The following is a 21,438-nucleotide window of genomic DNA, read 5'->3' on the forward strand; positions in this document are numbered from 1 at the left end:
GTCCCATGAGTACACTGATTTTCTTATCAGTACTTTACTACTTAGTTATTACACAGTGCAACGCTCTTGCTTTTATACCAGTTCAACACCCTGCTTCATAGCTTTGGTAATATCAGTGCTTCCGTGTTACACAGCTTCACCACAGTCACCTTCACAGTACGCAATCATGCCATTATTATCTCCTCTTTCATCAGTGATCCATATATGGCCCTTTACCAGTTGTATTGTTATTACTGACAACACTGCTGTTTATGGGAGATTTTGTTTGAGGTCACCCTTTAGGAAGCTGTATTCCAGGAACAGCAGACATGATATCAATCAGCTGGTCAAGGCTATAGGAACATCCAAAGGAGCTTGGATTTTTCTTTTGTTATGCCAGCTTAATCACGATGGTGATGTGTTAATGTAATTAAGCAATTTAACATTTAGCCAAAATTAAACCATCAAAATTCATAAATATTTTGTGTTTTTAACTGAGTACCTGCTTGAGCACTAAACTGATTCATCATGTAACCTAGAAAATGGTAAAAATGGGCCCATTGCTGTTGCCATCTATGTACTAGTTGCTTGTTATATCCTAGCAAAAGTAAATTATTTATTACAGACTCTATAGAAAAACACTGAAACAGCTCAAAGCTTTTAGAAAGTCTGCTATAATATTACATATAATATATGATAAAACCTTCTAGAGAAAAAATAAAGAGAATAAACAGATGGTGACCTGACAGTGGTGCTTTATGTAGGTTTCTATGTTGATTAAAAATTTAATCAAGGTACTGAAGTGGGTTATAGACACATTTAATGCTTCAAATGGTATACAGATCTGTTGCTGTATCCTGAATGTATTTAACAAGGAGAGGGGATTAAAAATGAAATACAAATGAAGTCATAGATACGTATAAAGATCCATGACCGTGTTCTCTGCTGCTCGACTTACTGGTAGCCATGGAAGCCAGCCACTTTGCCCTCCAAGGATCCATTTAATGCTTTGAACGCAGCTGAGGTTAGCACTCAGCCGTGCACATGGATGTCTTGATCACCTAAGGCCACAGCCTGAGCCCGAGGGAATTTTTAGTGTTGCTCGGTGACATGTGTGACCGCTTGTTTCTGTAGCATTAAGCTTCTCCTCTCGTTCTTCTTTCAGTAACCACCTTTCCCCTGTCCACTGCAGACCTGATGTGGTAAAGTAAGTGGGCTTTTATACTGCTGTTGTAATTTATAAATATATTACGTCCTAAAGAAAAGCAAAACAGTGGAGCATAAAATGGTGCATTTTATCTTATCATTTTGTTGCCCCCTGAAGTTTTCTGGACAGGACCATAAGCTCAGCAGTGGAGCAGCACCTCTTTGATGTAAACCCTTTAGAGGCTCAGCAGTCAGACAGCTGTGAATTGACCACATGCTCCTCAAGGGTGACACCAACGGCGAGACAGAGACGTAGGGCCCAAAGAGAGCAGCAGCAGGAGGAGGGCCAGAAGCACAGAGAAAAAAACAGGTACTGTGGGCATGGCATAATCATCATAATAATCATTAATGCTACCAGCATAAAGTCAGCCTCAACTACAGATTCATTTTACTTTTTTAATGTTTTTTTTCTTATTCAGTTTAACATCTTACAGCAAAATAATTGTAATGTAGTTGCATTTATATAATGGTTTTCTAGTCTTACTGACCGCTCAAAGCACTTTAACTATAAGTCACATTTAACTACACATCCATACAGCACATTATAGCCCATTTAGAATCCCCCATTGCTTGTCGGAGTACCCGTACAGCACCCACGCAGGTACAGGAAGAACATGCTAACTCCCAGGAAGGCCCCAGCCAGGGTTGAAACAGGGGCATTCCTGCTGTGAGGTGACGATCCTAACCACTACATTACTGTAGTGCCCACCTTCATTACTGAAGCCTGACCTCAGAGAGTCACTGCAGTGATACTACAATGATACTTTCAGTTGGTGTTTTGGTTCCAGTAAATGCTGGTGCAGTTTCATTCTGTGTGGCGAGCTTGACTGTGCAGTCATAACAACTGGTTGACATTCCAGAAAGAAGCTAATCCGTGTTGATGAAGACCCAGTGGAGTCAGAGAGATCAGCAACACGTGGATTTAAGGAGTGTCTCAGCAGCAGAAAAGTTAATAAGAGCATGGACAGTAAATAGACTTAGCACAAACACTAAACAGCACATTAGCTGCTTGAGAACATATAAGAAAGGCATCGGGATGAACTTGGCATTTGGTTTCCAGAAGCATTTCATCCAGTGTTAATCTGATTAAAAACAGACCAAAGAGAGCAGAGAGTCGGATGGAAGGCAGATGTTTCATTTCCTCACCCTTTTTCTTTTCATCCGAGAACAGAGGTCTGTCCGTCAGAGAAGACACCAACAAGGAAAACGTCCCGTCGAGCAGTGGCAGTACATCAGCCAGTGTGGGGGAAGATATGGGCAGTCGTGTGGAATCACAGGCAGGCCAGAGTAGTCATGCTGAGCGAACCCCCAAACCCAGGAAGCCAAAAAACAACCCAACTTTCATGCAGCTAACTGAGAACAAGGCTGCCCAGGCAGTAAGTCAACACCCTTTAATCCTCATGTCTTTCTATCTTTAAGAATATGATAGGATTCGTGATATTTTCTCTCCTTTTTTTCCTTACTGTGTTTCTGCTGTTCCTGTAGATTCATGTGTATCAGTTTCAATGTGTCTTTAGATGGTGGTAAATTCTGAAATGACCAGAAACTGTATCCAGGGCGCATGGCTACACACAGTACCAGTCAAAAGTTTGGACACAGTGTGTCCAAACTTCTGACTGGTACTGTATATTAACTGTATTATGAAATGGCTAAGGCCTGGTTTTTCAGGGTTAGGTACTAAATTAAATGTGTGATTACTTCTTCTTTAGTAGCTGAAACCTGTAGTAACACGATCTGTGTAGACTCTTCTTATTGTATGAGTGGAAATTAACATTCACAGTTGGTTCTTCAGTGATTTTTTTTTTTTCCTAACGTAAAGTTGAGCTACACGTTGTGTTGTTCCACCGTCTGATGGAAGTAGCTTTGTTGAGTTTACACACATACACGCATAATTCAAGACCAGCAGACTGTTTTATTTTTTAACCCTCCGTGCCCCCTCCTTACATAACAGTACAGATGACACAGAGTCCCTTGACACACATGTGAATACATGATAGCTGGCACCAATGCGATTGGATGCTGAGTGTTTGTGCTGAGTGGCTGAGAGAAGAGGTTAGATGACTGTAAGGATCTGTGTGTCTGCTGGTGGGAGCAGCTGTCTCAGTGACCGTGAGCTCAGGTCAGGAGCCACTGAACTGCATGCTGGGTGCCAGCTTCCAAATATTTTTAAGGTGCTATAAAGCAGTATGTTATGGACTATTTTCAGAGGTGACCAAAGTACTGACATTCTGTACTTAAGTAGAAGTACAAGTACTTGTGTTAAAAACTACTCTGGTAAAAGTTGGAAGTACTGGTTCAACTTCTGTACTCAAGTAAAAGTAAAAAATTACAGGCTCTGAAATCTACTCAAAGTAAGAAAGTAAAAGTAGCTCCTTGGAGGACGTTTCTACCTCTTTCTTACATCTTTCTCCATCTGAGTGAAGTTATCGCTCATTCTTTGCTCTCCCTTAAAATACAGCAGCTGTTCTTTTAGCTAGCAGACACACTGTGTGACAAAAGCGAGCATTGTAGGAGCCTCTCCCTCTACCGTGTGGGGTGTCTGCCCCCCCCCGGAAATGCAAACGTTTCTTAGACGCATTAACCTAAAGTAACGAGCTTGTTTTGAAAATGTAAGAAGTAGAAAGTACAGATACTTGTGTAAAAATGTAGTGAGTAAAAGTAAAAAGTTGTCAGAAAAATAAATACTCAAGTAAAGTACAGATACCTGAAAAATCTACTTAATTACAGTAACGAAGTATTTGTACTTCGTTACTGTCCAACTCTGACTATTTTTTCACCAGACTCTTCGTGTCACTGTCACTGCTTTTGGTCCTGACATAACTCAGTAATATATTGGTGTTTCCAGAGGGTAAATGTTCATGATTTGGGTGATCCCCTGACTTGTTAGGAAGTTCAGATTTGTGGTTTAAGTGAAATTTCTCAGCAACCTTTAAATTCAATAAAGACTTTGTTTCCCGCCATAAACCATTGTAGCTTTAGAAGTCTTGTTCCTGTGGCCTGAAATACACCATCATCAGGTCAACACTTTTCATGGCCTCTACTGGACTTTGTGGTTAAGTGCTAATCAGAATGTGATAGCATGTTAAGCTAAGATGATGAGCTGGTAAACACTGCACTGCTGAAAGCAGCATTCAGTGGCTGCTAATCTTGGCACATCTTTACCGACAAGTGTCGGTGATGAGTATCAAAAATAGGTTTCCGCACACTGCCGACCCACAATATGCCCGAGTCAGGTATCATATTCAGCAAATGGCCTTGATCACATATTTAGGTTTGTTGAACATGATGTAAGCAGTCCAAAGAAATAGAAAGAAAAAACAAGGGAAGGAGTTGAACAGAGCAAAGCCCATTAAAATTTTAAAGGTGACACACGCATAACTTTTTTTCTCATTGATTTAAAAAAAATAGTCCCTTCACCAATTAAAGTTTAGATGTGTCTGTCTTTTAACAGTTAAAGGAATGTGCTGGTGAAAACCACATGGAGATGGTTCACAAACGGTAATGTCTTATATGATATGTACATGTTAATGCTATGAGGGGGTTCTGAGCCTTCTGACTATAAACTACGAGATAAACTGCACTGGACTGATTAGTCACAGGCTGCTGTTAAAGCTTCTTTTGCTGAGATGATTTCTCTGTTGGACCTTCAAGGAATGATACTTCAAAAAATTATGGCAGGTTGGTTCAGCTTCTTCACTTGTTAGAGTCACGGTTGAGAAACCCTGGACACAATGTTCAGGCACCCAGAGGCCCTACCAGTTCACCTTAACTGAAAGCAGTTCTGTTGAGCAGGTTGTTGTTGGACAAGGGGAAAAGTAAGCTGGCTGGCAAAAAAAAACAGTGGGCAAACTAAAGGCAGAGTCCAAAAAACAGAGCAGGTCAAAGAAAAGACTGGAAAGTTACAGAACGATGAGCAGGCTGGGAAAGGGCATGTAAAAGTGGAGTGATATGTATGCATCAATCTGCCTCTATATTAAAACCACTGGCATGAGGTGAATAAACATTGATCATCTCGTGATAATTCAGGGGTTTGCCTTGGGGCCTAGCATACATGTAGATGCTGCTTTAACACATACCACCCACCCAAACATTCCCGCATAATGTTACCAGCATTACAGCCACCTCCCCCAACAGGAAAATCCCTCCAACACAAAGCCTAAGGCATTGACCCGGTCTCTAAACTCACCCCACAACCCACATGACCTAAAAGATCAGCTCCCCAGCGGTGCATAAACACTAAAGGACACCCCAAAGGCCCTGTTTCCCTACCTCAATGGGTCAGAGCTGATTTGGCAGCATAAGGGGGCCCTACATAATATTAGACAGGTGGTTTTAATAATGGAGGTGGAGGTAATGTGGAATTAGGGACGAGGTGAGCAGACTTAAGGTTAAACATTTGAAAAAAGCCCTTCAGATTTGCTTTTAATAGTCAAGATAATGAAATGTGGACTGTTCTCTTAGAAGATTTACCACATTGATTCTAACTGAATCAATAGATTCAGCTTTATTTAATAAACATCTAACATGACTGCTATTGCATTTTTCGCTTTAGAGCAACATTTGTTTTGTTTTGTAAGCTGCAAGAAAAGTGGGCGTTCTAAGGAGGGGCTTAGCAAAGCGTCATCCATTCATTAGTTTTCTTAACTGCTTATCCAGCTTAGTGTCACGAGGTGACAGGGTACACATTAAACAGGTTGCCAGTCTGTCAAAGAACTAATACAGAGCAAAACATAACTACAAACTTGCACATCCACACCTACGGCCCAAATCAGGAAAAAAAATTTTTTAAAAACAGTGAAAAGAACTGTCTTTTGTTTTGACCGCTCTGATCACTCATCAGAGTTTTTTGGCTACAGCACTTTTTGCATTGCTAAACTGAAACTCCTAAAATGTCACTTTAAATGAAAGGAGGTTTTCAGCCTTCCTGTGAAAAGGGATTTTTTTCCATTATTATTCTTACACAAACAAATCATTATTCTTTCTGCTCTTTGAAACACTGCAAAAAGACTTTTGATGTGAAGTTTTGTGTCGCCGTGGGTGTGCGCAAAAGGAAACACGCCACCTTTTCCATCTGCTCGTCTCCGATTCTAATCTGGACCAGCACGCTCATGACATGATCAGCATGACTCACAGAGTACTGAACCAATATGCTGGATCTTCTTCTAAGCAGCACAGATGGATCTTAGTCGCAGTTCGGGCTGCGGCTCTGCCATCACCAACGCGCTGTGCCACAGAGCAGCCATCTGGAGCCGGCATGTCACTGAACTCTGGAGGCTGGTGCGGCACCCTCTCAGCTGGTGGTTAATGCTCGAGTTGCCATATGAGCACCACACAAACACTGTTGTTGATGTCTAGCCTGCTCTGTCTTCATCTGTCAGAATAATTATTAGATCCTGTTTATATGGTGACCTCAAAAGTTGCACAGTTATAACTGCATGTTTTGGTGACCTGGAAGAAATCATAAGGAACCAGTCAGTTCTTTGCATCTTTTAAAATGCTAGAATTGGTTTTTATTATAGTGGTATACATGCTGCATTTACACTTTTACTAACTTTTAAACTGATCAGTAGATTATTCCATATTGAAACAGTTGTTGTTGTAGAAAAAGAATTTCAGGACAAACACTTCTATGTTCTATGTATGACACTTCGCTCTATTTCACACCTCCTGCTTGTTCATTTTTCAAATTCCTAACTACTCCACCGGTAACCTTAGTGTGCTGGTGTTTTGTTTGTGGTATGTCTAGGTGTAGTTCAAGTCCCTGTAAACTGATACTTCTCCTTCAAAACATTTTGTACCAGTAGCGAAAGAAAGCTGATAGCGGGAAGTGATAGTGGCAGTGTTTTTCACCAGCTCATGTGCATGTGTGACGTTAGCTATCTTTAAAGATGACTGCAGCAAAGCCATTTTACTTATGAACCAGTAAATATTGTAGTATATACTGTACTGTGTGCTGTACATATTAGCCTGTATACATTGAGCAGATTTAGCCTTTTAATTGTCAAGGAGATTCTCTTGATGCCACTCGGCGATGCAAAGGAAACATACGCAGAGGATGAATAGAAAGTAGTGTGTATTTCTACCATTAAATCAGCTGTTCACAAAAACTTTAATTTCCCGCTGGTGGTGGGATGCAGAGTGCCGACATTCAGATGATACAAAAACTGTCAGCCATGGAGCCTCAAGTTTTTGCCTCCTGAAGTGAGGTATTCTGAGATCCACTGCATTAAGTGTGTGTGTGTGTGTGTGTGTGTGTGTGTGTGTGTGTGTGTGTGTGTGTGTGTGTGTGTGTGTGTGTGTGTGTGTGTGTGTGTGTGTGTGTGTGTGTGTGTGTGTGCGTGTGTGTGTGTGTGTGTTAACCGTTGAAGCACAGTTTAATCATCATCTAAAACATCCCTCTCATCAATTAAACCCACTAAACGTACCCACAGGCACACAGTAGCGTTGTCACGCTCACCCCTCTTAGCACCAGCTGTACCTCTCATGGTGCTATAATCATGAAAGTGAACACAAGTGTGGCTGTTCTGTCCAACAGTATACTTTGTGTGTGTGTGTGTGTGTGTGTGTGTGTGTGTGTGTGTGTGTGTGTGTGTGTGTGTGTGTGTGTGTGCAGATGTGCTGACAAATGTCAATTTATTTTAACACAGCAGGACGACACTAAGCTTTAACATCTGTAATCAAGTTGATGTACAATTTTCTCATCTTAAGATGATTGCATTCACTTCATTGATAGTGATCACTGTGAACAAATCAGTGAGCAGATAGCTGTCTCTCTCTCTTATCACTTTGATTAGTTGTTTGCATGTAAAATGATCTGAGAAAACAGATCTGTTGTTGCTGTTGCTCACCTTGGAAACTTGGAAACAGCCATCTGCCACACTGGTAACACTTTACAAGAAAGAACATAAAGTACAGTAATTAACAAGGAACAAGTATAGAACTAGTCAATACTCACTGCTACTAAAAAATGATTAACAGGTTTTCTTGGTTTGAACAGTGTTATTCTCTAAATGAGACAGTAGGTAATAAACAGCCTGTAGATGTCACTGAATTTGCATATTTCGCAAGCATTCAATTAATTGCTCTTGATTAACTCTGAAGGGTTCATCATGAGTAATCAGGCTCACGATGAACCAGTTAGAAAAACGTTGAACAAGTTGACCTGCCTGATGTTTTCTGGTTCAGGCCAGTTTTGCTCACGTCACTGTGATGAGTCAGTTCATCTGTAAACTTGCTCAAGGAAACCCTCATTTCCCTCACAAGTTTTTTTTTTTTTTTCTTGCAGTCTGATAAAAGTTCCATTTCAAAATGAATGTTTGGGGCTACTTAAAGAAAAAGGCTTTCTAGTATCAAGGAAATGATAATGAGTGATATTGGTGACATGTAACGCTCAATTTGCCACCAATTGTATACAGTACATAAACTTGAACAGAACTTTCCACAAGCACTGGCTGCCAGCCAAACAGCTGATTAGTATTTTAAGTTCTGCCAGCTAAAATTAATTCTTGGTAGTAATAAAGTAGTTTGAATGAACAAATTGCAATATGCTTTGCCTACAGCAGTGTTTCTGTGAGTAATTACTGTCGGCATACTGACTAAACAAGTCTGCCGAAACAAGTAGGATAAACTAATCAGGCAGTGGAAGTGAGCAGAAAGTTTATGAGTATGTCGAGTCATTTGCATATAAAAGGGTGAAGACTTTCTGGCTCCTTGAGAGTCTAAAAGGAATTCAGAGAGTCAGATAATGGTTGTGCCAGTTGGAATTCATTAAATGTATATATAGTTGTGTTTCAGTCTCACCTTCACAGGGCTCAATATGACAGAACAACACAGCCCTGAAATGGCTGCAAGCAAGACACAGACAGACCAGTGGATGTTCTTCCCAGCCAGGTTAGCAGGACAGGCAGGCTGGAGACAAATGTGCTGCAAGTTAGCAGCTTACTCTTAAAGTTGGAGAGAAGAACTCCAAAGTTTAAAGTAACTAATTGTGAGTCTTCTTCAATTTAGTTTACTTAGGAAAATAGTTGAATAATAACTAATATATCCATATTCAGACGACTCACCATCTAAAGAAAAGAGACAGTATTGGCTTCACGCAAGCTAAAGAGGTTCTTGGAAAGCAAACATCCCTTTGGCGAGAAGCTTGATCTACTCAAAGACCATGCTGGAGCTGAGTGTTTGTAGGACTGTGTGAAAGTGTCTAATAAGATCCTGGAGGCAGCATATATGCACAAATACTTGTGCATGTCGTGCATGTTCCAGATGCCACAAATGGCCTGTCAAAAGTGCCTTCGTCTGACAGTCTAAAGAAATAGTGAGGACATGTCAGATGCTGCGCTGTAATATAGTGTACTGTTGGCTAGCCTGCTTTAAAAGATAGTATGCATGGGTGGTGGATGTGGAGGCATTCTGTGATAAGGTGGTCCTGAATGGTGTGTGAGTGTGTATTTGTACATTGATCTGAGAACAGCAATGGTCAGCGCATCTCAGGGGAAGTTTCTTCTGTTCGCCTGTCACAGTCTGCACGTTCTCTCGGGGCAGCATTATTATCTTTGTTATATCCTCTGTAGGTCACATGACATCAGAGCTGTTTCCCATAAAAGAGCTGAGGCGTTTTTGGCCTTGTTCCCTCCACTAAACCACAAGGACACATGTGCCACACACCTAAGACTAATTATTCTTTTCTTTTCTTTTAACCAGTCAACAAAAACTAAATATCATTAACCAGAAATAAACCCCAAAACAAAACAAGGTCTGTTGTAACCAAAGTCAAGTGGACCCCTTTCTTAAGGCCACCTGTGGCATTTATGAAGTCTAGTAGCTGTGAGTCCTGATTTGTTTTCCCTAAAAATAGCTTGGTCCCACGTCTAGACAGCGGAAACTGGACCTCATGGGTTTAGATTTAAGTGATACATGGGCATGTTGAAAATGCATGACATGCTGAGTGTGTCCTTTCACCTAAATTATTTACAGTACACCCAAAGTTGATGAAACAGCTTTGATCTTGGATAAGCAAAGTGGAATTCTGGATAGTCTGAAATCCAAAAATAGGAAAAGAGGAGGGGCTGATAGGGAAATTTGTGGAGTAAGAAAAATGCCGGATGCAGGAAGTGGTTTACGTGTAGTTCTTCTGCTTCATCTGGGTGTCTGCAGAGACAGAGATGGAGGGGGACAAAAAAATCACACAGTCAGTCTACGTGTGCTGGCTCACGATTTGTTCTTTTCCTTGTTCTCACTTCATGCCCCTCCTCCCTCTCTCGCTCTCTGTTCTTCTCTATCTCTGCCTCCAGCACACCCCTCCCTTCTGCTCTTTGCTGCTGTTAAACAAACAAGTCCAGAGCTGGGCGGGTGGGGAATATATGCATGTCAGGCAAGAGAAAAAGCAAGAAAAACTACGGTAGAGAAAGAGAGCGAGAGAGAGGGAAAATAGGAGCAGGAGGGGCGAGGGAATCCTGTGGATGAAGGAGAAGGCGGAGCGAAGCCACTCCTGCTCTCTAGTACTCAGCTAAAGACAGATGGGCGGATGTTTTGACCAGCCAGGGCAGCGAATCACAGTGAGGGAGCAGCCCCCTACATTAAGGCAGGGCTAGTCTGAGGGAGTGTGTGGCTCAACTTAAAGAGTGTGTTCACAGGCTGCCTGTTGTTGTTGAGCGCTCGTTTCTTTTCTCTCATGGTTGTGCAGACGTTGAAGATGAAGATCCAGGAGTCGCCCGTCACTTGTGACATGGGTAGGGTCGGCGGAGAGGTGCGAGGCCCGGACTCAGACTGCGAGAAGACAAACTGCGAGGACGTGCCCCGGTTGGATCTGACAGCATTGACGGAGGACAACAACTGGGGAGGTGAGCCTGGAGACCATCTGGCTGTTGCTTAGATATTTGCTTTCTTTTAGTCCATTTATAATTTTTCTGGACAAAAACGCAGACATGTCCAGACAACAGGCTCAGGATCCTCCACCCTGGTTGGGTGTCTGGGTAGCAGCTGCACACCTTCTGCTGCCTCATCTGTTCCTTCTCCTTCTCCTGAAGCAGCTCCTTCTGCCTTTCCTGCAGAATTTAATTGTTAAATATCCTCTTAAGTTCTCTAGCCACCTATTTCTGGACAAGAGACACCAGAGATGTGCTTGTTTGCTTGGTTGGAAGGACAAGTTAGCACTGCAGTCCTGTCTTCATCTCACACGAGGAAAATATGACTATGTAGCAAAAACTCTATCTGTGGTTTTATTTAAAGTGTAGAAAGTGACGTTTTAGCAGAATCACTTATGTGATAAAACTGTTTGCAGGCTTAGCAACAGATGACTAGTGCTACAATTTTCACTCAAAAATCAATCATTAAAGGGCAGCATGGATGGTGATAACAGTGTAGCAGTCAGCTGGCCATACAAACTTGGTGTTTGCATTTGGAGAGTTTATTGATCACGGCTGAAATGTTAAGGCTCGTGCTCTATTTAGAAAGCCATGCCTGTGCATGTGCCTGATGTGTCAGCTGTGCACAGGATCTTAATTTATTGATCCTGGCTTATCAAGTGGCGTTACTGTTAGAGTGTTTGCAGAAAGAGCTAAAGCATTGCATCATTCATAGGTTTCTTTCACCTTCTTTAGGTTGTCAGACCACTTTTGAGCTCGTTATGAATGTGTTTGTTTTTGCCATGCTTGCGCGTGTGCACTTCCATTCTGATCGTGTTGTTAGGCTATTGCAACACTGTCGAGCTGAGTGGAGGTTTCTGTATTGAACATTTTGCTGAACTGTACTCTGGCATGATGACCAGCATGTTCATTCATACACTTAGATAAACAGTTGAAGGACATGTTGCTGCATGTTGTGTTGACGTTTTTTCAATGCAGTGATTTGACTTTACTCCCGCTGTCACTGCTGCCACTTCCTGTTTAATGCAAGAATCAGAACAAAACTGTTCTATGCAATAAGCCTGTCACTTTCAGCAGCCTCGTGTTTGGGGCATTAGTGGGCGATTGCGTGTTTGGTGGAGCTCTCTAGTGGCCAGACCTCATACAAGGAAAACACTGGGGAGCTATGAGATGTTGTTGTCTCATACTGACGTGTTGTGTCTGAACTGGTAAGCTGTTACATCAGCTTGTTTGAAGCCATGGTTTGAACAGTTTTGATGCCTAGCCTAGTAGATGGCATGTGGTACATACTTGCAGTTAAAATGTAATTTGTGTTTTAGTGAGGCACAATGCAGTGAATTGTAGCTCTTTGTTCAGTCCAAATAATTATGTTGCTCTGACATAAAGACATTTTTTATCTGATCCTTTGCATCTTGTCATTTTTTTCATATCTTTCTGCCTCTTGGTAAACCCCACCCCCGCCCCCTTCTGTACATTGTGTCCTGAATACAAAATAAGCTCGTGGTAACAGGCACGCAGCAGGGCGCCTGCATGACTGGCTGTGACAGGCTGCTCCATAGAGAACAAGCAGAGCTGGTCATGATGTGCAAGTGCTGTGCAAAGTTTAACTTTATTTCCGTGTAGCTGGCACGATTGTTCTTCAGCAAAGAGAGCCAAAGAGGGATTGCTGCATACTGTAAAGAAGGTATAATGCAGGCCAAATGGCCATGTGGGTGAATGAGGGCTTTAGGCAGTGGTTTGAGACCTTTGGCCCAGTACAGTTCCAGTCACTGCCTGTTCTGGTGACCTGATATTTGCTGCTGCTGCTGTGCTCCTGCCTGTCTGCCAGCGATGGTGGAAAAACAGTAGCAGGCTTTTCAAAAGCAGGAGACACACTTATAGAGCTCACGTGGCTCATCTGTTAATTAAAGTTTATGTGGCTGTGAGCTAGTTTAATTTCCAATAACTGATTCAGCAGGAAGGATGCTCGCTGGTTCTTTGGTTTACTCCTCTTTCTTTGTTTTCCTTCCTTCATCTTGTCTTTTCCTTCTTCTCCCCCATTTCCCTCTTTTGTTCCTGTAGATTCTCCGTTTTGTAACACCCCTTTCCTTGATTTTAAAAGCTTTTTCCATCTGAGCTGTTGTGATGGTAAGTCTCCCACTAACATCACTGTCAGTGCTGACTGGCTTTTCTGTAAGTAGCATGTCAGAGTGAAAGAAAGGAAAGGCTGTCTGTTTGACGTTTACCACTGCATGGCAACATGCTTGAATGATTGGGAACATTGTGGCAATGGGTCACACACATAGACACGCACACGACCTTTAGTGAAATGGCACACTGGTGTATTTTTTGTTTCATTAGTCTAGTTAATCCTGAGCCATCAGCAAGCAGTTGATTTAAAGGATTAATTTCAAATGCCATGAAGCCTTGCTGGCCGGCTACACTGCACTAAGCTTGATAATAGGCCACAAAGGAAGACATTCAGTCTGACTGAGAGCTCATTTGCTGTGAGCGAGTGAGAGTTCTGCTGCTTGATAAACTGCACGTACCTGGAAGTGAAGGAGGACCCCCGGGACTCCCAAGCTGGAATTTGAGCTAAATCGCTTCTCATACACCTTAACTCACCCCAGCTAAGAAAAATATGCATGTGTGGTGTTAGACTGGGCGTGCATATTTTCATGGTTACATACTGACACCTTGAATGTTTACACTGACAGTTGGTTTCCTTCAGGGCTTGTTTTTACTCCCTTCAGCTATTTTCTCGGTGTAATGTCTCCTCTGTGCATTTCTCATTTCCCGACACCTGAGTTTATGGGTCTGTCCTTTTCCATGAAATCTACATCAGAATTCCTGCTGAGTTTTGTGTTTTGAGACATTTTGTAGAGTGTTTTTAGTCTAAATTTTAAACTGTTAACTCTCTCAAACAAGAAGATCATCCTCTGTCTGCTCTGTCGTTCTCTCTAATGCACGTCCTCGAACAGATGCACCGTTTATCTCTCATCGTGCAGAGTGGAAACTAAAACACAAACTCATCACTGTACCTCTCATCAGGGGTCACACCCTGACATTATCCCACAGAGTACCAGCCTTTATTAATAGCCCGGCGATTGTCAGGGGTATCTGCATGGCTATTTTCACATACAATAATTATTGCCAGAGTGGAGACCGTAACCAGGGGATGAACGGAGAGAGAGGCAGGGTGGGTGTGTCTTACCCACAGTTTCAGAGCAACATCTGTGACTGTTGAGCCCCAGAGGATTTTTTTTTTTTTCCCCACAGAAGCACATCCAGAACCTTCCACAGAGCCAGAGAGGAGCCGAGATTATGTTAGCAGGGAGAAAAGTAGCTTTCTGGCGTCTTAAAGATGAGAACTGGGACTGATTTTTAGAAAACAAGCATGCTGTTTGACTTTCCCAGGACATTTTCACATTTTGACCTCGTATATTTGCTCTTTGACTTCACAAGTAAAATATAACCCAACAGGAAAATATGTGAAATGTGAAATTCAGAAGCATGCTGGCCAAACAGCACAGCCACCAAAGAGCATGCTGAATTAGCTCTGCAATGATAAATCAACAAGACTGAAAGGAAATGAAGTGTTCTGATAACAGCCCAGTAACTTTAAATTCCCCATGAGCTCGCACTTTCTGTTTTAGTTCATTTTTGTTAATTATCTTGCACTAGCTCACATAAAAAGGCTTTTTGTGATGTATTTTCCTGGAAAATTAGAAAAAAAAATATTGCTTATTCTTCATTATTTGGCACATTTTGCATCCAGTTAAATGCTTCCTTGAATTTCAAATTGGAGAGAAGTTGCTGGTACCTGCTCTGCTCTGGATGGTGAAGTTAAAGAATCAGAGCAGGCTGGGCTTTTTCTATGTGACTGGTCTTCCAACATCAACTTCAAGGACTTTTCATGCATATAATGTGCAGATTAACTATTAATAGAAAAAATCTTGTGGTTTTATTTATATATCCAAACCTTAGACTAACGTGTGTGTTATTTTGTTATGCTCTAGCTACAAAGCTTTTTTGACTGATTGGCTGTTAGTGCTGTAAGGGGAGCTTCCAAGCAAGATCCCCGACTAACCTGACATTACTTTCTCTCATGTCTTGTGTGTGCAGAACAATGAAAATGTGGTGAAAATCTTTACGTTTTTGTTTGTGTCACTCAGAACCAGTCCCGGCGTACTCACTGCAAAGGGAGAGCATGGACCGCGAGGAAGCCAGGCTGTCCCCTCATGGTGGGGGACGTGTTATCCGCCAGCTCCTGGAGGAGGCCAGCGACCCGATGGTTTCCCCTCGCTTTTATGCCTACGGACAGTCCCAGCAGTACCTGGATGACACAGAAGTGCCTCCATCACCGCCTAACGCTCATTCATTCATCAGGTAAGCTGACATGGTTTTGCAGAGCTGTGTGTGGTAGGAAGGAGCTGCGAGTCGTAACACCATTATTTATTTCTTCAGCCGCAGGCGGAGTTCATCTCTTGGCTCCTGTGATGATGAAAGAGAGGAGCTGACCTCCGCCCAGCTCACAAAGAGGATTCATGTACTGAAGAAGAAGATCCACAGGTTTGAGGAGAAGTTTGAAGAGGAGCGAAAATACAGGGTAGGTAGTAAGAACCTGTTCATTCATCATGTTAATAATGCCCTACACTATAAAGTCAGACTATAATGATGTTTCTGTGAACCATAAACAAGGTTAATGAAAGTCAGAGGAGACTCATTACAGCTGTTTAGCAAGGCAGAGCCCTACTTCAGATTTGCACAGTTATGGTCATGTGAACGGTAATTGTAGATGCTTTATTTTGAAAGAGCAGTTGATCTTCATGTATTTTTATTGCCTTTTTTTCCATGTAGCCCTCCCACAGCGACAAAGCTGCAAACCCAGAAGTGCTGCGGTGGATGAACGAACTGGCCCGGCTTCGTAAAGAGCTGAAAGGTAAGATGCACACCACAAAAACCTGTCAAAACAACTGACAAATAAAAAAGGTCATATATATATTTATATATATATATATATTTCCCTGGTTCCCGTCTCCTTCACCAGAACACAAACTGATGAAGTCTGAAGAGGACTTGCCGCCTCTGACCCGTCAGCGCAGCAACACGCTGCCCAAAAGCTTTGGTTCTCAGCTGGAAAAGAAACCTCAGCAGGAGAAGGTGTCGAAGCCGCCGGTAGAAAGCACCTTGGAGGGGATTTTGAAGAAGCTGCAGGAGAAGAGGGACGAGGTGAACCGGCCCGAGGACATCAAGGTAAATCTGCAGCTATGTCCCACACTCGCAAGGATGAATGAATAAAACATCTCGAGGAGAAACAGTTCACATGTTAAGACAAACATAAATTTTAAAGCAGGCTGCAGGCTTTTAATTTATTATTACACAGAACCAAACATGAGGAATGATTTGTGCTGCAGCACCCACTGAACTCAGGTCACTTCTGAAACGTGAGTCACTCACTTCCTGTTTCCTGCTAACAGGATATGACACGGGAGCAGATTGCTGCAGAGAAAGTCGCCCTGCAGAAAGCCCTTCTCTACTATGAGAGCATACATGGCCGACCGGTAAGTCTTCCTCCATCCTGATTGTGAGCTATATCAGAAATCAGCAGTGTGTGTGTGTGTGTGTGTGTCTGTGTGTCTGTGTGTCTGTGTGTCTGTGTGTGTGTACACTGCAGAGATTTTATAGCAAGGAAAACTGGGTTAGCTGTCATTTTGTTTTATGGTAGCTTGTTAATGTGCAGGAACAGAGGATGACAGGACTAACAGTTTATCCTTTTTCTCCCCTCCTGCTCCAGATGACCAAGAGCGAGAGGCAAGTCATGAAGCCGTTGTACGACAGATATCGCCTGGTGAAGCAGATCCTGTGCAGAGCCTCCACCATTCCTGTCATAGTAAGTATCACATCTTAACTTCCTTGTAGTTGCCTGATTTACAGGCGAGCACCACAGATCACCACACTCTCAAAACATCTAGAGACACTTAATCCCTGCTGGTGCTGGCTTTAGCACCTGCTGTTGGGAACGGACAGCAGCCGTGCTGTCTGACTGTTCAGTGCACCCGTAAAGGAAGGTCAGCGTTGATGGGTTGAGTTCACAGGAAATGACAACGGAGTGTTGAAGAGGCTCAGGAACTGAGAAAATAACTAACAGAAAGTAAACACAGCTTATTCATAAAATGTAACTTTAAAAATCGTTTTCATTCCAGTTTTGTAGGTAAATAAATCTGCTTATAGACAGAGTGTATTACTCTGTTATTTAATGAATATCTTTATTATGTAAGACATGATCTGCATTATGTACACTCATTATATAATGCAGTGTATCTAATCCTCAACATGTAGACTGAGCCTGCTGCCGTATTATTTCTTACAGAGGTACAGGGTGCAGCATTCTGCAGAGAATGAGATGAAGGAGCTCAAATTAGAACAAAAAGCATATAAATATATCTAAATCTGACAGAAACATGGGAAAAAAAGTTGTGATATGTGGGTGCAAAAATGCTTTGTTTAGGTTTTCATTTTTTGGGCAGCTGTTTTGTTAAAAAATGAAAAGAATGACTCAAAATTCTTTTCATCTGGAGTGAAAAGGTGGAGCCAGTGTTGGCCCCAGTCAGTGTTTAGTGCAAACAGAATGGCAGTCTCATGCTCTTGCTCTAAAAAGTGAGCATCTCAGCGTGGTTAACGCCTCCTTCTTGACCGTCACCACAGGGCTCTCCCTCCAGCAAGCGCAGAGGCCCCCTCCTACAGCCCATTATCGAGGGTGAAACCGCACTCTTCTTCGACGATATCAAGGTGAAGAGCCACTGCTGCTGCTTCAAATAATCAGTGAATCAGCTCCCTCTTCCTCACCTGCTAAACTCCCACTCCTCCTCCCCTTTATACATACTACCATTTACCCTCTAATGAGCCTGATTGCTGCCTGTTGATTGGGCAGTTCCCCCCCTGCTGTACAAGTGTTGAATCAGTAGCTGCTGATCTATGATTCACTCTGTTATTGTAATGATGTGTATGTTAAACAGGCTGGAACTTGTCATGATTTAAATGCCTTAAAAAAGGCTGAAATACCTTTTTATTTTTCTTAACTTTTAACTTAACTTTTCTTAACATCCAGTATAATAAAATTATTGCCTTCAGTGTAGATTTCAGGGTGTAAAACAGACAATATCTGTACATACAGTGCGTAAACAGACGGTGTTTTAGTTTATATTAAAAAGGGGTCATTGTTTATTAGTATTTTTCCAGCGGTTTCCAGCAGGCACACTGCTGGAAACCCTTTTTTTTTTTTTTCCTGTTTTAATTGCGTAAAGGTGTCCCGATTAACTCCATTCATAAATACTAATAATTCCAGATGTGATTCACAAATGAAGACCATCCTCTGTCCACTAACACTGCACGATCCTCCCGCCCTGCAGTATTTGAGCCCAGGAGGCCATCTGCTGCAGCAGCACTCACTGAGAGACACCCCCCATCAGCCGCTGTGTCTAACGTCTCCTCTGTCTCTTTGTAGGAGGAAGAGGACGGCTCGGAGGACGACGGAGACTCCAAGACTCAGTTCACCGTGACCGTCCGACCCGACATCAACGTGTTCAGCTTCCTGGAGCACGTGGATGATGAAGTGGACGGTTTCATTTCACCCGTGGATGAACTTTCACCTTCCAAAAACACCACAGACACAAGGCTGTCCAACCTGCACTCTGCTACTATGTAAGTACTGAAAAAAGAGACAGTAACCAGGACTGTAGAGGAAACTACTCTTTAAATACAATGCTTCTATACTTCTCCTTTACTACATTTCAGAGGCAAATATACATTTTAGTTAGGTCGCTGTCTTCAAAGCGACTTTGGTGCTTCAAGAAGGCAATAAAACCTGTGTGAATTGTTGCCTCAGCAATTATTTACAAACCTTCGCCCATGTGTCTGAGAGTGATTGCAGTCAGTCCAAGTCAGATCGCATTTGTTTGGAGACAGGTTGCCTCCCACCAGGTTGCCTCCCACCAGGTTGCCTGTGCAAATTCCAAAAGTAGTAAAGCAGAGGTTGAGGGCGTTGGACGCTGAACCTCTGTGCAAGGCAATCACCGGGCCACCACCAAGTTTTCCTAGTTACAAGTAGGTCGCCATCATATTACTGTGACTGAACCATTAATTGGCTGGTGGTTCCATCAGATCTAGAAAAAAAAGCTGCTTTCAGCTGCTCCCTTATTCATAGGTGTACAACAGTACAGCAGGTAGCTCCACATGTTTGATTTGGGATCAGAATGGGATCCAAAATGGGATCAGATCAATAATAAAACCTTAAAAAAACACAAGCTTACCTCAGCGGACTTAACAAGCTGTATACAAAGATGACCAACAAATAATTTCCTTGAGAATATTTGAGTCACAGGTGATTGTACTTGCGTTAATGCATTATCTACATAAGCATTTTGCTTACATAGGTTAATATCATTATACTTTTGATACTTTGTTTTCTGGGATTTTTACTTAAGCAGAGGATCTGAGCACTTAATTCACCACTGTGTTGTTTAAGCATTTAAATGTTTTAATGTGAGACATTTAAATAATTTTTTTGTTTTTTTTTCGTCCCGCAGGCAGGAACTCGTGGAGCAGCTCCAAGAGGCAAGAGAGGAGAAGAAGAGGATTCGAAAGAACTTGAAAGAGTTTGAGGACCAGTTTTTTAGACAGAACGGAAGGTAAGAAAAAAAACTGTCCCTTCAAATTTTGATATGGAGGATTTTCCCTCGCTGCATCTTAAATGTTCGCTGCCTCATTCCCACAGGAACGTGCAGAAGGAGGACCGGTCCCCGCTGGCTGTGGAGTACAACGAATACAAGCACGTCAAAGCCAAACTGCGGCTGCTCGAAGTCCTCATCAGCAAAAGAGACCCGACTAAGTTCATCTGAATAAAAAGACTCTAAGTGAACTGGTGCTCAGTCTCCAGTGTTACAGTCAAACACATCTCACCCTGCTGGAAATAAACATCATATTTTCCTGGCCTCGGATGCCGTTGATGCACTCTGTCGAGCACGGCAGGGTTTCCCTCCGGCGCTCGCAGAAAGCCGTCGATCCAGCGAGCTGCTGCACCTGAAAAACATTGCTTTTGCCGGACCTCACCTTAAAATAAACATTACTCCAGACAAAGCGACACGCACAAACAGACCTGAATCACACTTGTATTGCTGATAATTTATTTTAAATGTTTTTATCAACAGATGTTTGTCTCACTCACAGCCATAGAAGTCTTAAAAACACACGATAAGTTGCTAGCTAAAAAATTATCGCTATTTTTAAGCAGTCTGTGTATTTTTCTAAAGTAGATGTTACTCTATCATGCTCACAATACTGAAGTTTCACTTCTGACCACTGTGTTAAATCACCTTCTGTTGTCTCTGTAGATGTTCAATCATTCAAAGAAGTTGTTTCTTCTTTCACTGCAACCCAAAGACAGCAGCTCAGAGAGAGCACACACAGTGAACCAAAATCTGTCATCTCCTTCAGTAAAACATCCAGTTTTGTTCTGACCACTGATCCTTGCTGTGTATTGTACGCATTAACCTGCTTTCCCCTCATTTACTTGATGTTAAATAAGCTATTCTCCCCTTTAAATCACTGCTGTGTGTGTTTGTTCACACTGATTAACACTAGACCAGTTCTGAGGCGGACGCGGTCGCCAAAGGCTCGTCCTCGCCACAGCGGGTTGGTTCGTTTGTTTGTAAATAAGGATCATCGTGTATGTTTACATTTCTGTGAGCGAGTACTTTTCCCCTTTTTCTCTCCAATTTTCTGGATGGTAATCAGTGTGAATTTTGTTTTCACTGAATGTAAACACTGGGCAGGCTTAATGAATTGAGTGTGTACATTTTAGTACATAAATTGTATTTTGTATATAATGTTAATGAAATCGTATTTTTACTGAAGGTTTTTGGGCTCTGTGTTTTTCTTATGTTAATAACGTGAGGTTGGTAATGTTCACTCATCCACTCAAAGGACTTTAAAGACTTTACACCAACAACCATGCCATGTTTAGAGTCAGTTAAATCTCCTTTCTTCCCCCATTCTGATGCTCAGTTAGGACTTCATCAGGTCGTCTTGACCAAAGTCTGCATGCCTAAAGGCACTGAGTCACTGTCATGTGATTGGCTGATTAGATATTCGCGTTGCTACTTCAGCCTAAAGGTGGCACTAACTTATTCATAAGAGTAGGTGCTCAGATACAGTGGTATGCAAAAGTTTGGACACCCCTGTGAAATGAAAGTGAAATGAAGTTTATAGGATTTACAGAAAGTCTGCAATAATTATTTAAACAAAATTAGGCAGGTGCGTAAGTTTGGGCACCCCAACAGAAAAATGACATCAATATTCAGTAGATCCTCCTCTTGCAGAAATAACAGCCTCTAAATGCTTCCTATAGCTT

The 21,438-nt window shown here is 42.2% G+C and overlaps 1 protein-coding gene across 6 annotated transcripts in view; it reads left to right on the forward strand.

Annotated features, from left to right (window-relative positions):
- The window catches only part of fam13a (family with sequence similarity 13 member A), a 54,223-nt gene extending 33,282 nt beyond the window's left edge, over positions 1-20,941 (forward strand). For 3 of the 6 annotated variants that reach the window (XM_030729307.1, XM_030729314.1, XM_030729298.1), the window contains 15 exons: positions 1,145-1,186; positions 1,304-1,495; positions 2,357-2,561; positions 10,868-11,024; positions 13,110-13,175; positions 15,203-15,416; positions 15,495-15,636; positions 15,888-15,969; positions 16,078-16,283; positions 16,508-16,591; positions 16,825-16,920; positions 17,736-17,819; positions 18,535-18,731; positions 19,616-19,717; positions 19,804-20,941. In XM_030729307.1, the coding sequence (XP_030585167.1) occupies positions 1,145-1,186; positions 1,304-1,495; positions 2,357-2,561; positions 10,868-11,024; positions 13,110-13,175; positions 15,203-15,416; positions 15,495-15,636; positions 15,888-15,969; positions 16,078-16,283; positions 16,508-16,591; positions 16,825-16,920; positions 17,736-17,819; positions 18,535-18,731; positions 19,616-19,717; positions 19,804-19,927 (1,993 nt within the window). In that variant the 3' untranslated portion in view covers positions 19,928-20,941. The remainder of the gene's footprint in view (positions 1-1,144; positions 1,187-1,303; positions 1,496-2,356; positions 2,562-10,867; positions 11,025-13,109; positions 13,176-15,202; positions 15,417-15,494; positions 15,637-15,887; positions 15,970-16,077; positions 16,284-16,507; positions 16,592-16,824; positions 16,921-17,735; positions 17,820-18,534; positions 18,732-19,615; positions 19,718-19,803) is intronic. The other 3 variants (XM_030729336.1, XM_030729320.1, XM_030729328.1) reach the window with 2 other exon arrangements.
- The last annotated feature ends 497 nt before the right edge of the window (positions 20,942-21,438 follow it).

Source organism: Archocentrus centrarchus, chromosome 1 (genome assembly GCF_007364275.1).
Source record: "Archocentrus centrarchus isolate MPI-CPG fArcCen1 chromosome 1, fArcCen1, whole genome shotgun sequence".
Taxonomy (NCBI): domain Eukaryota; kingdom Metazoa; phylum Chordata; class Actinopteri; order Cichliformes; family Cichlidae; genus Archocentrus; species Archocentrus centrarchus.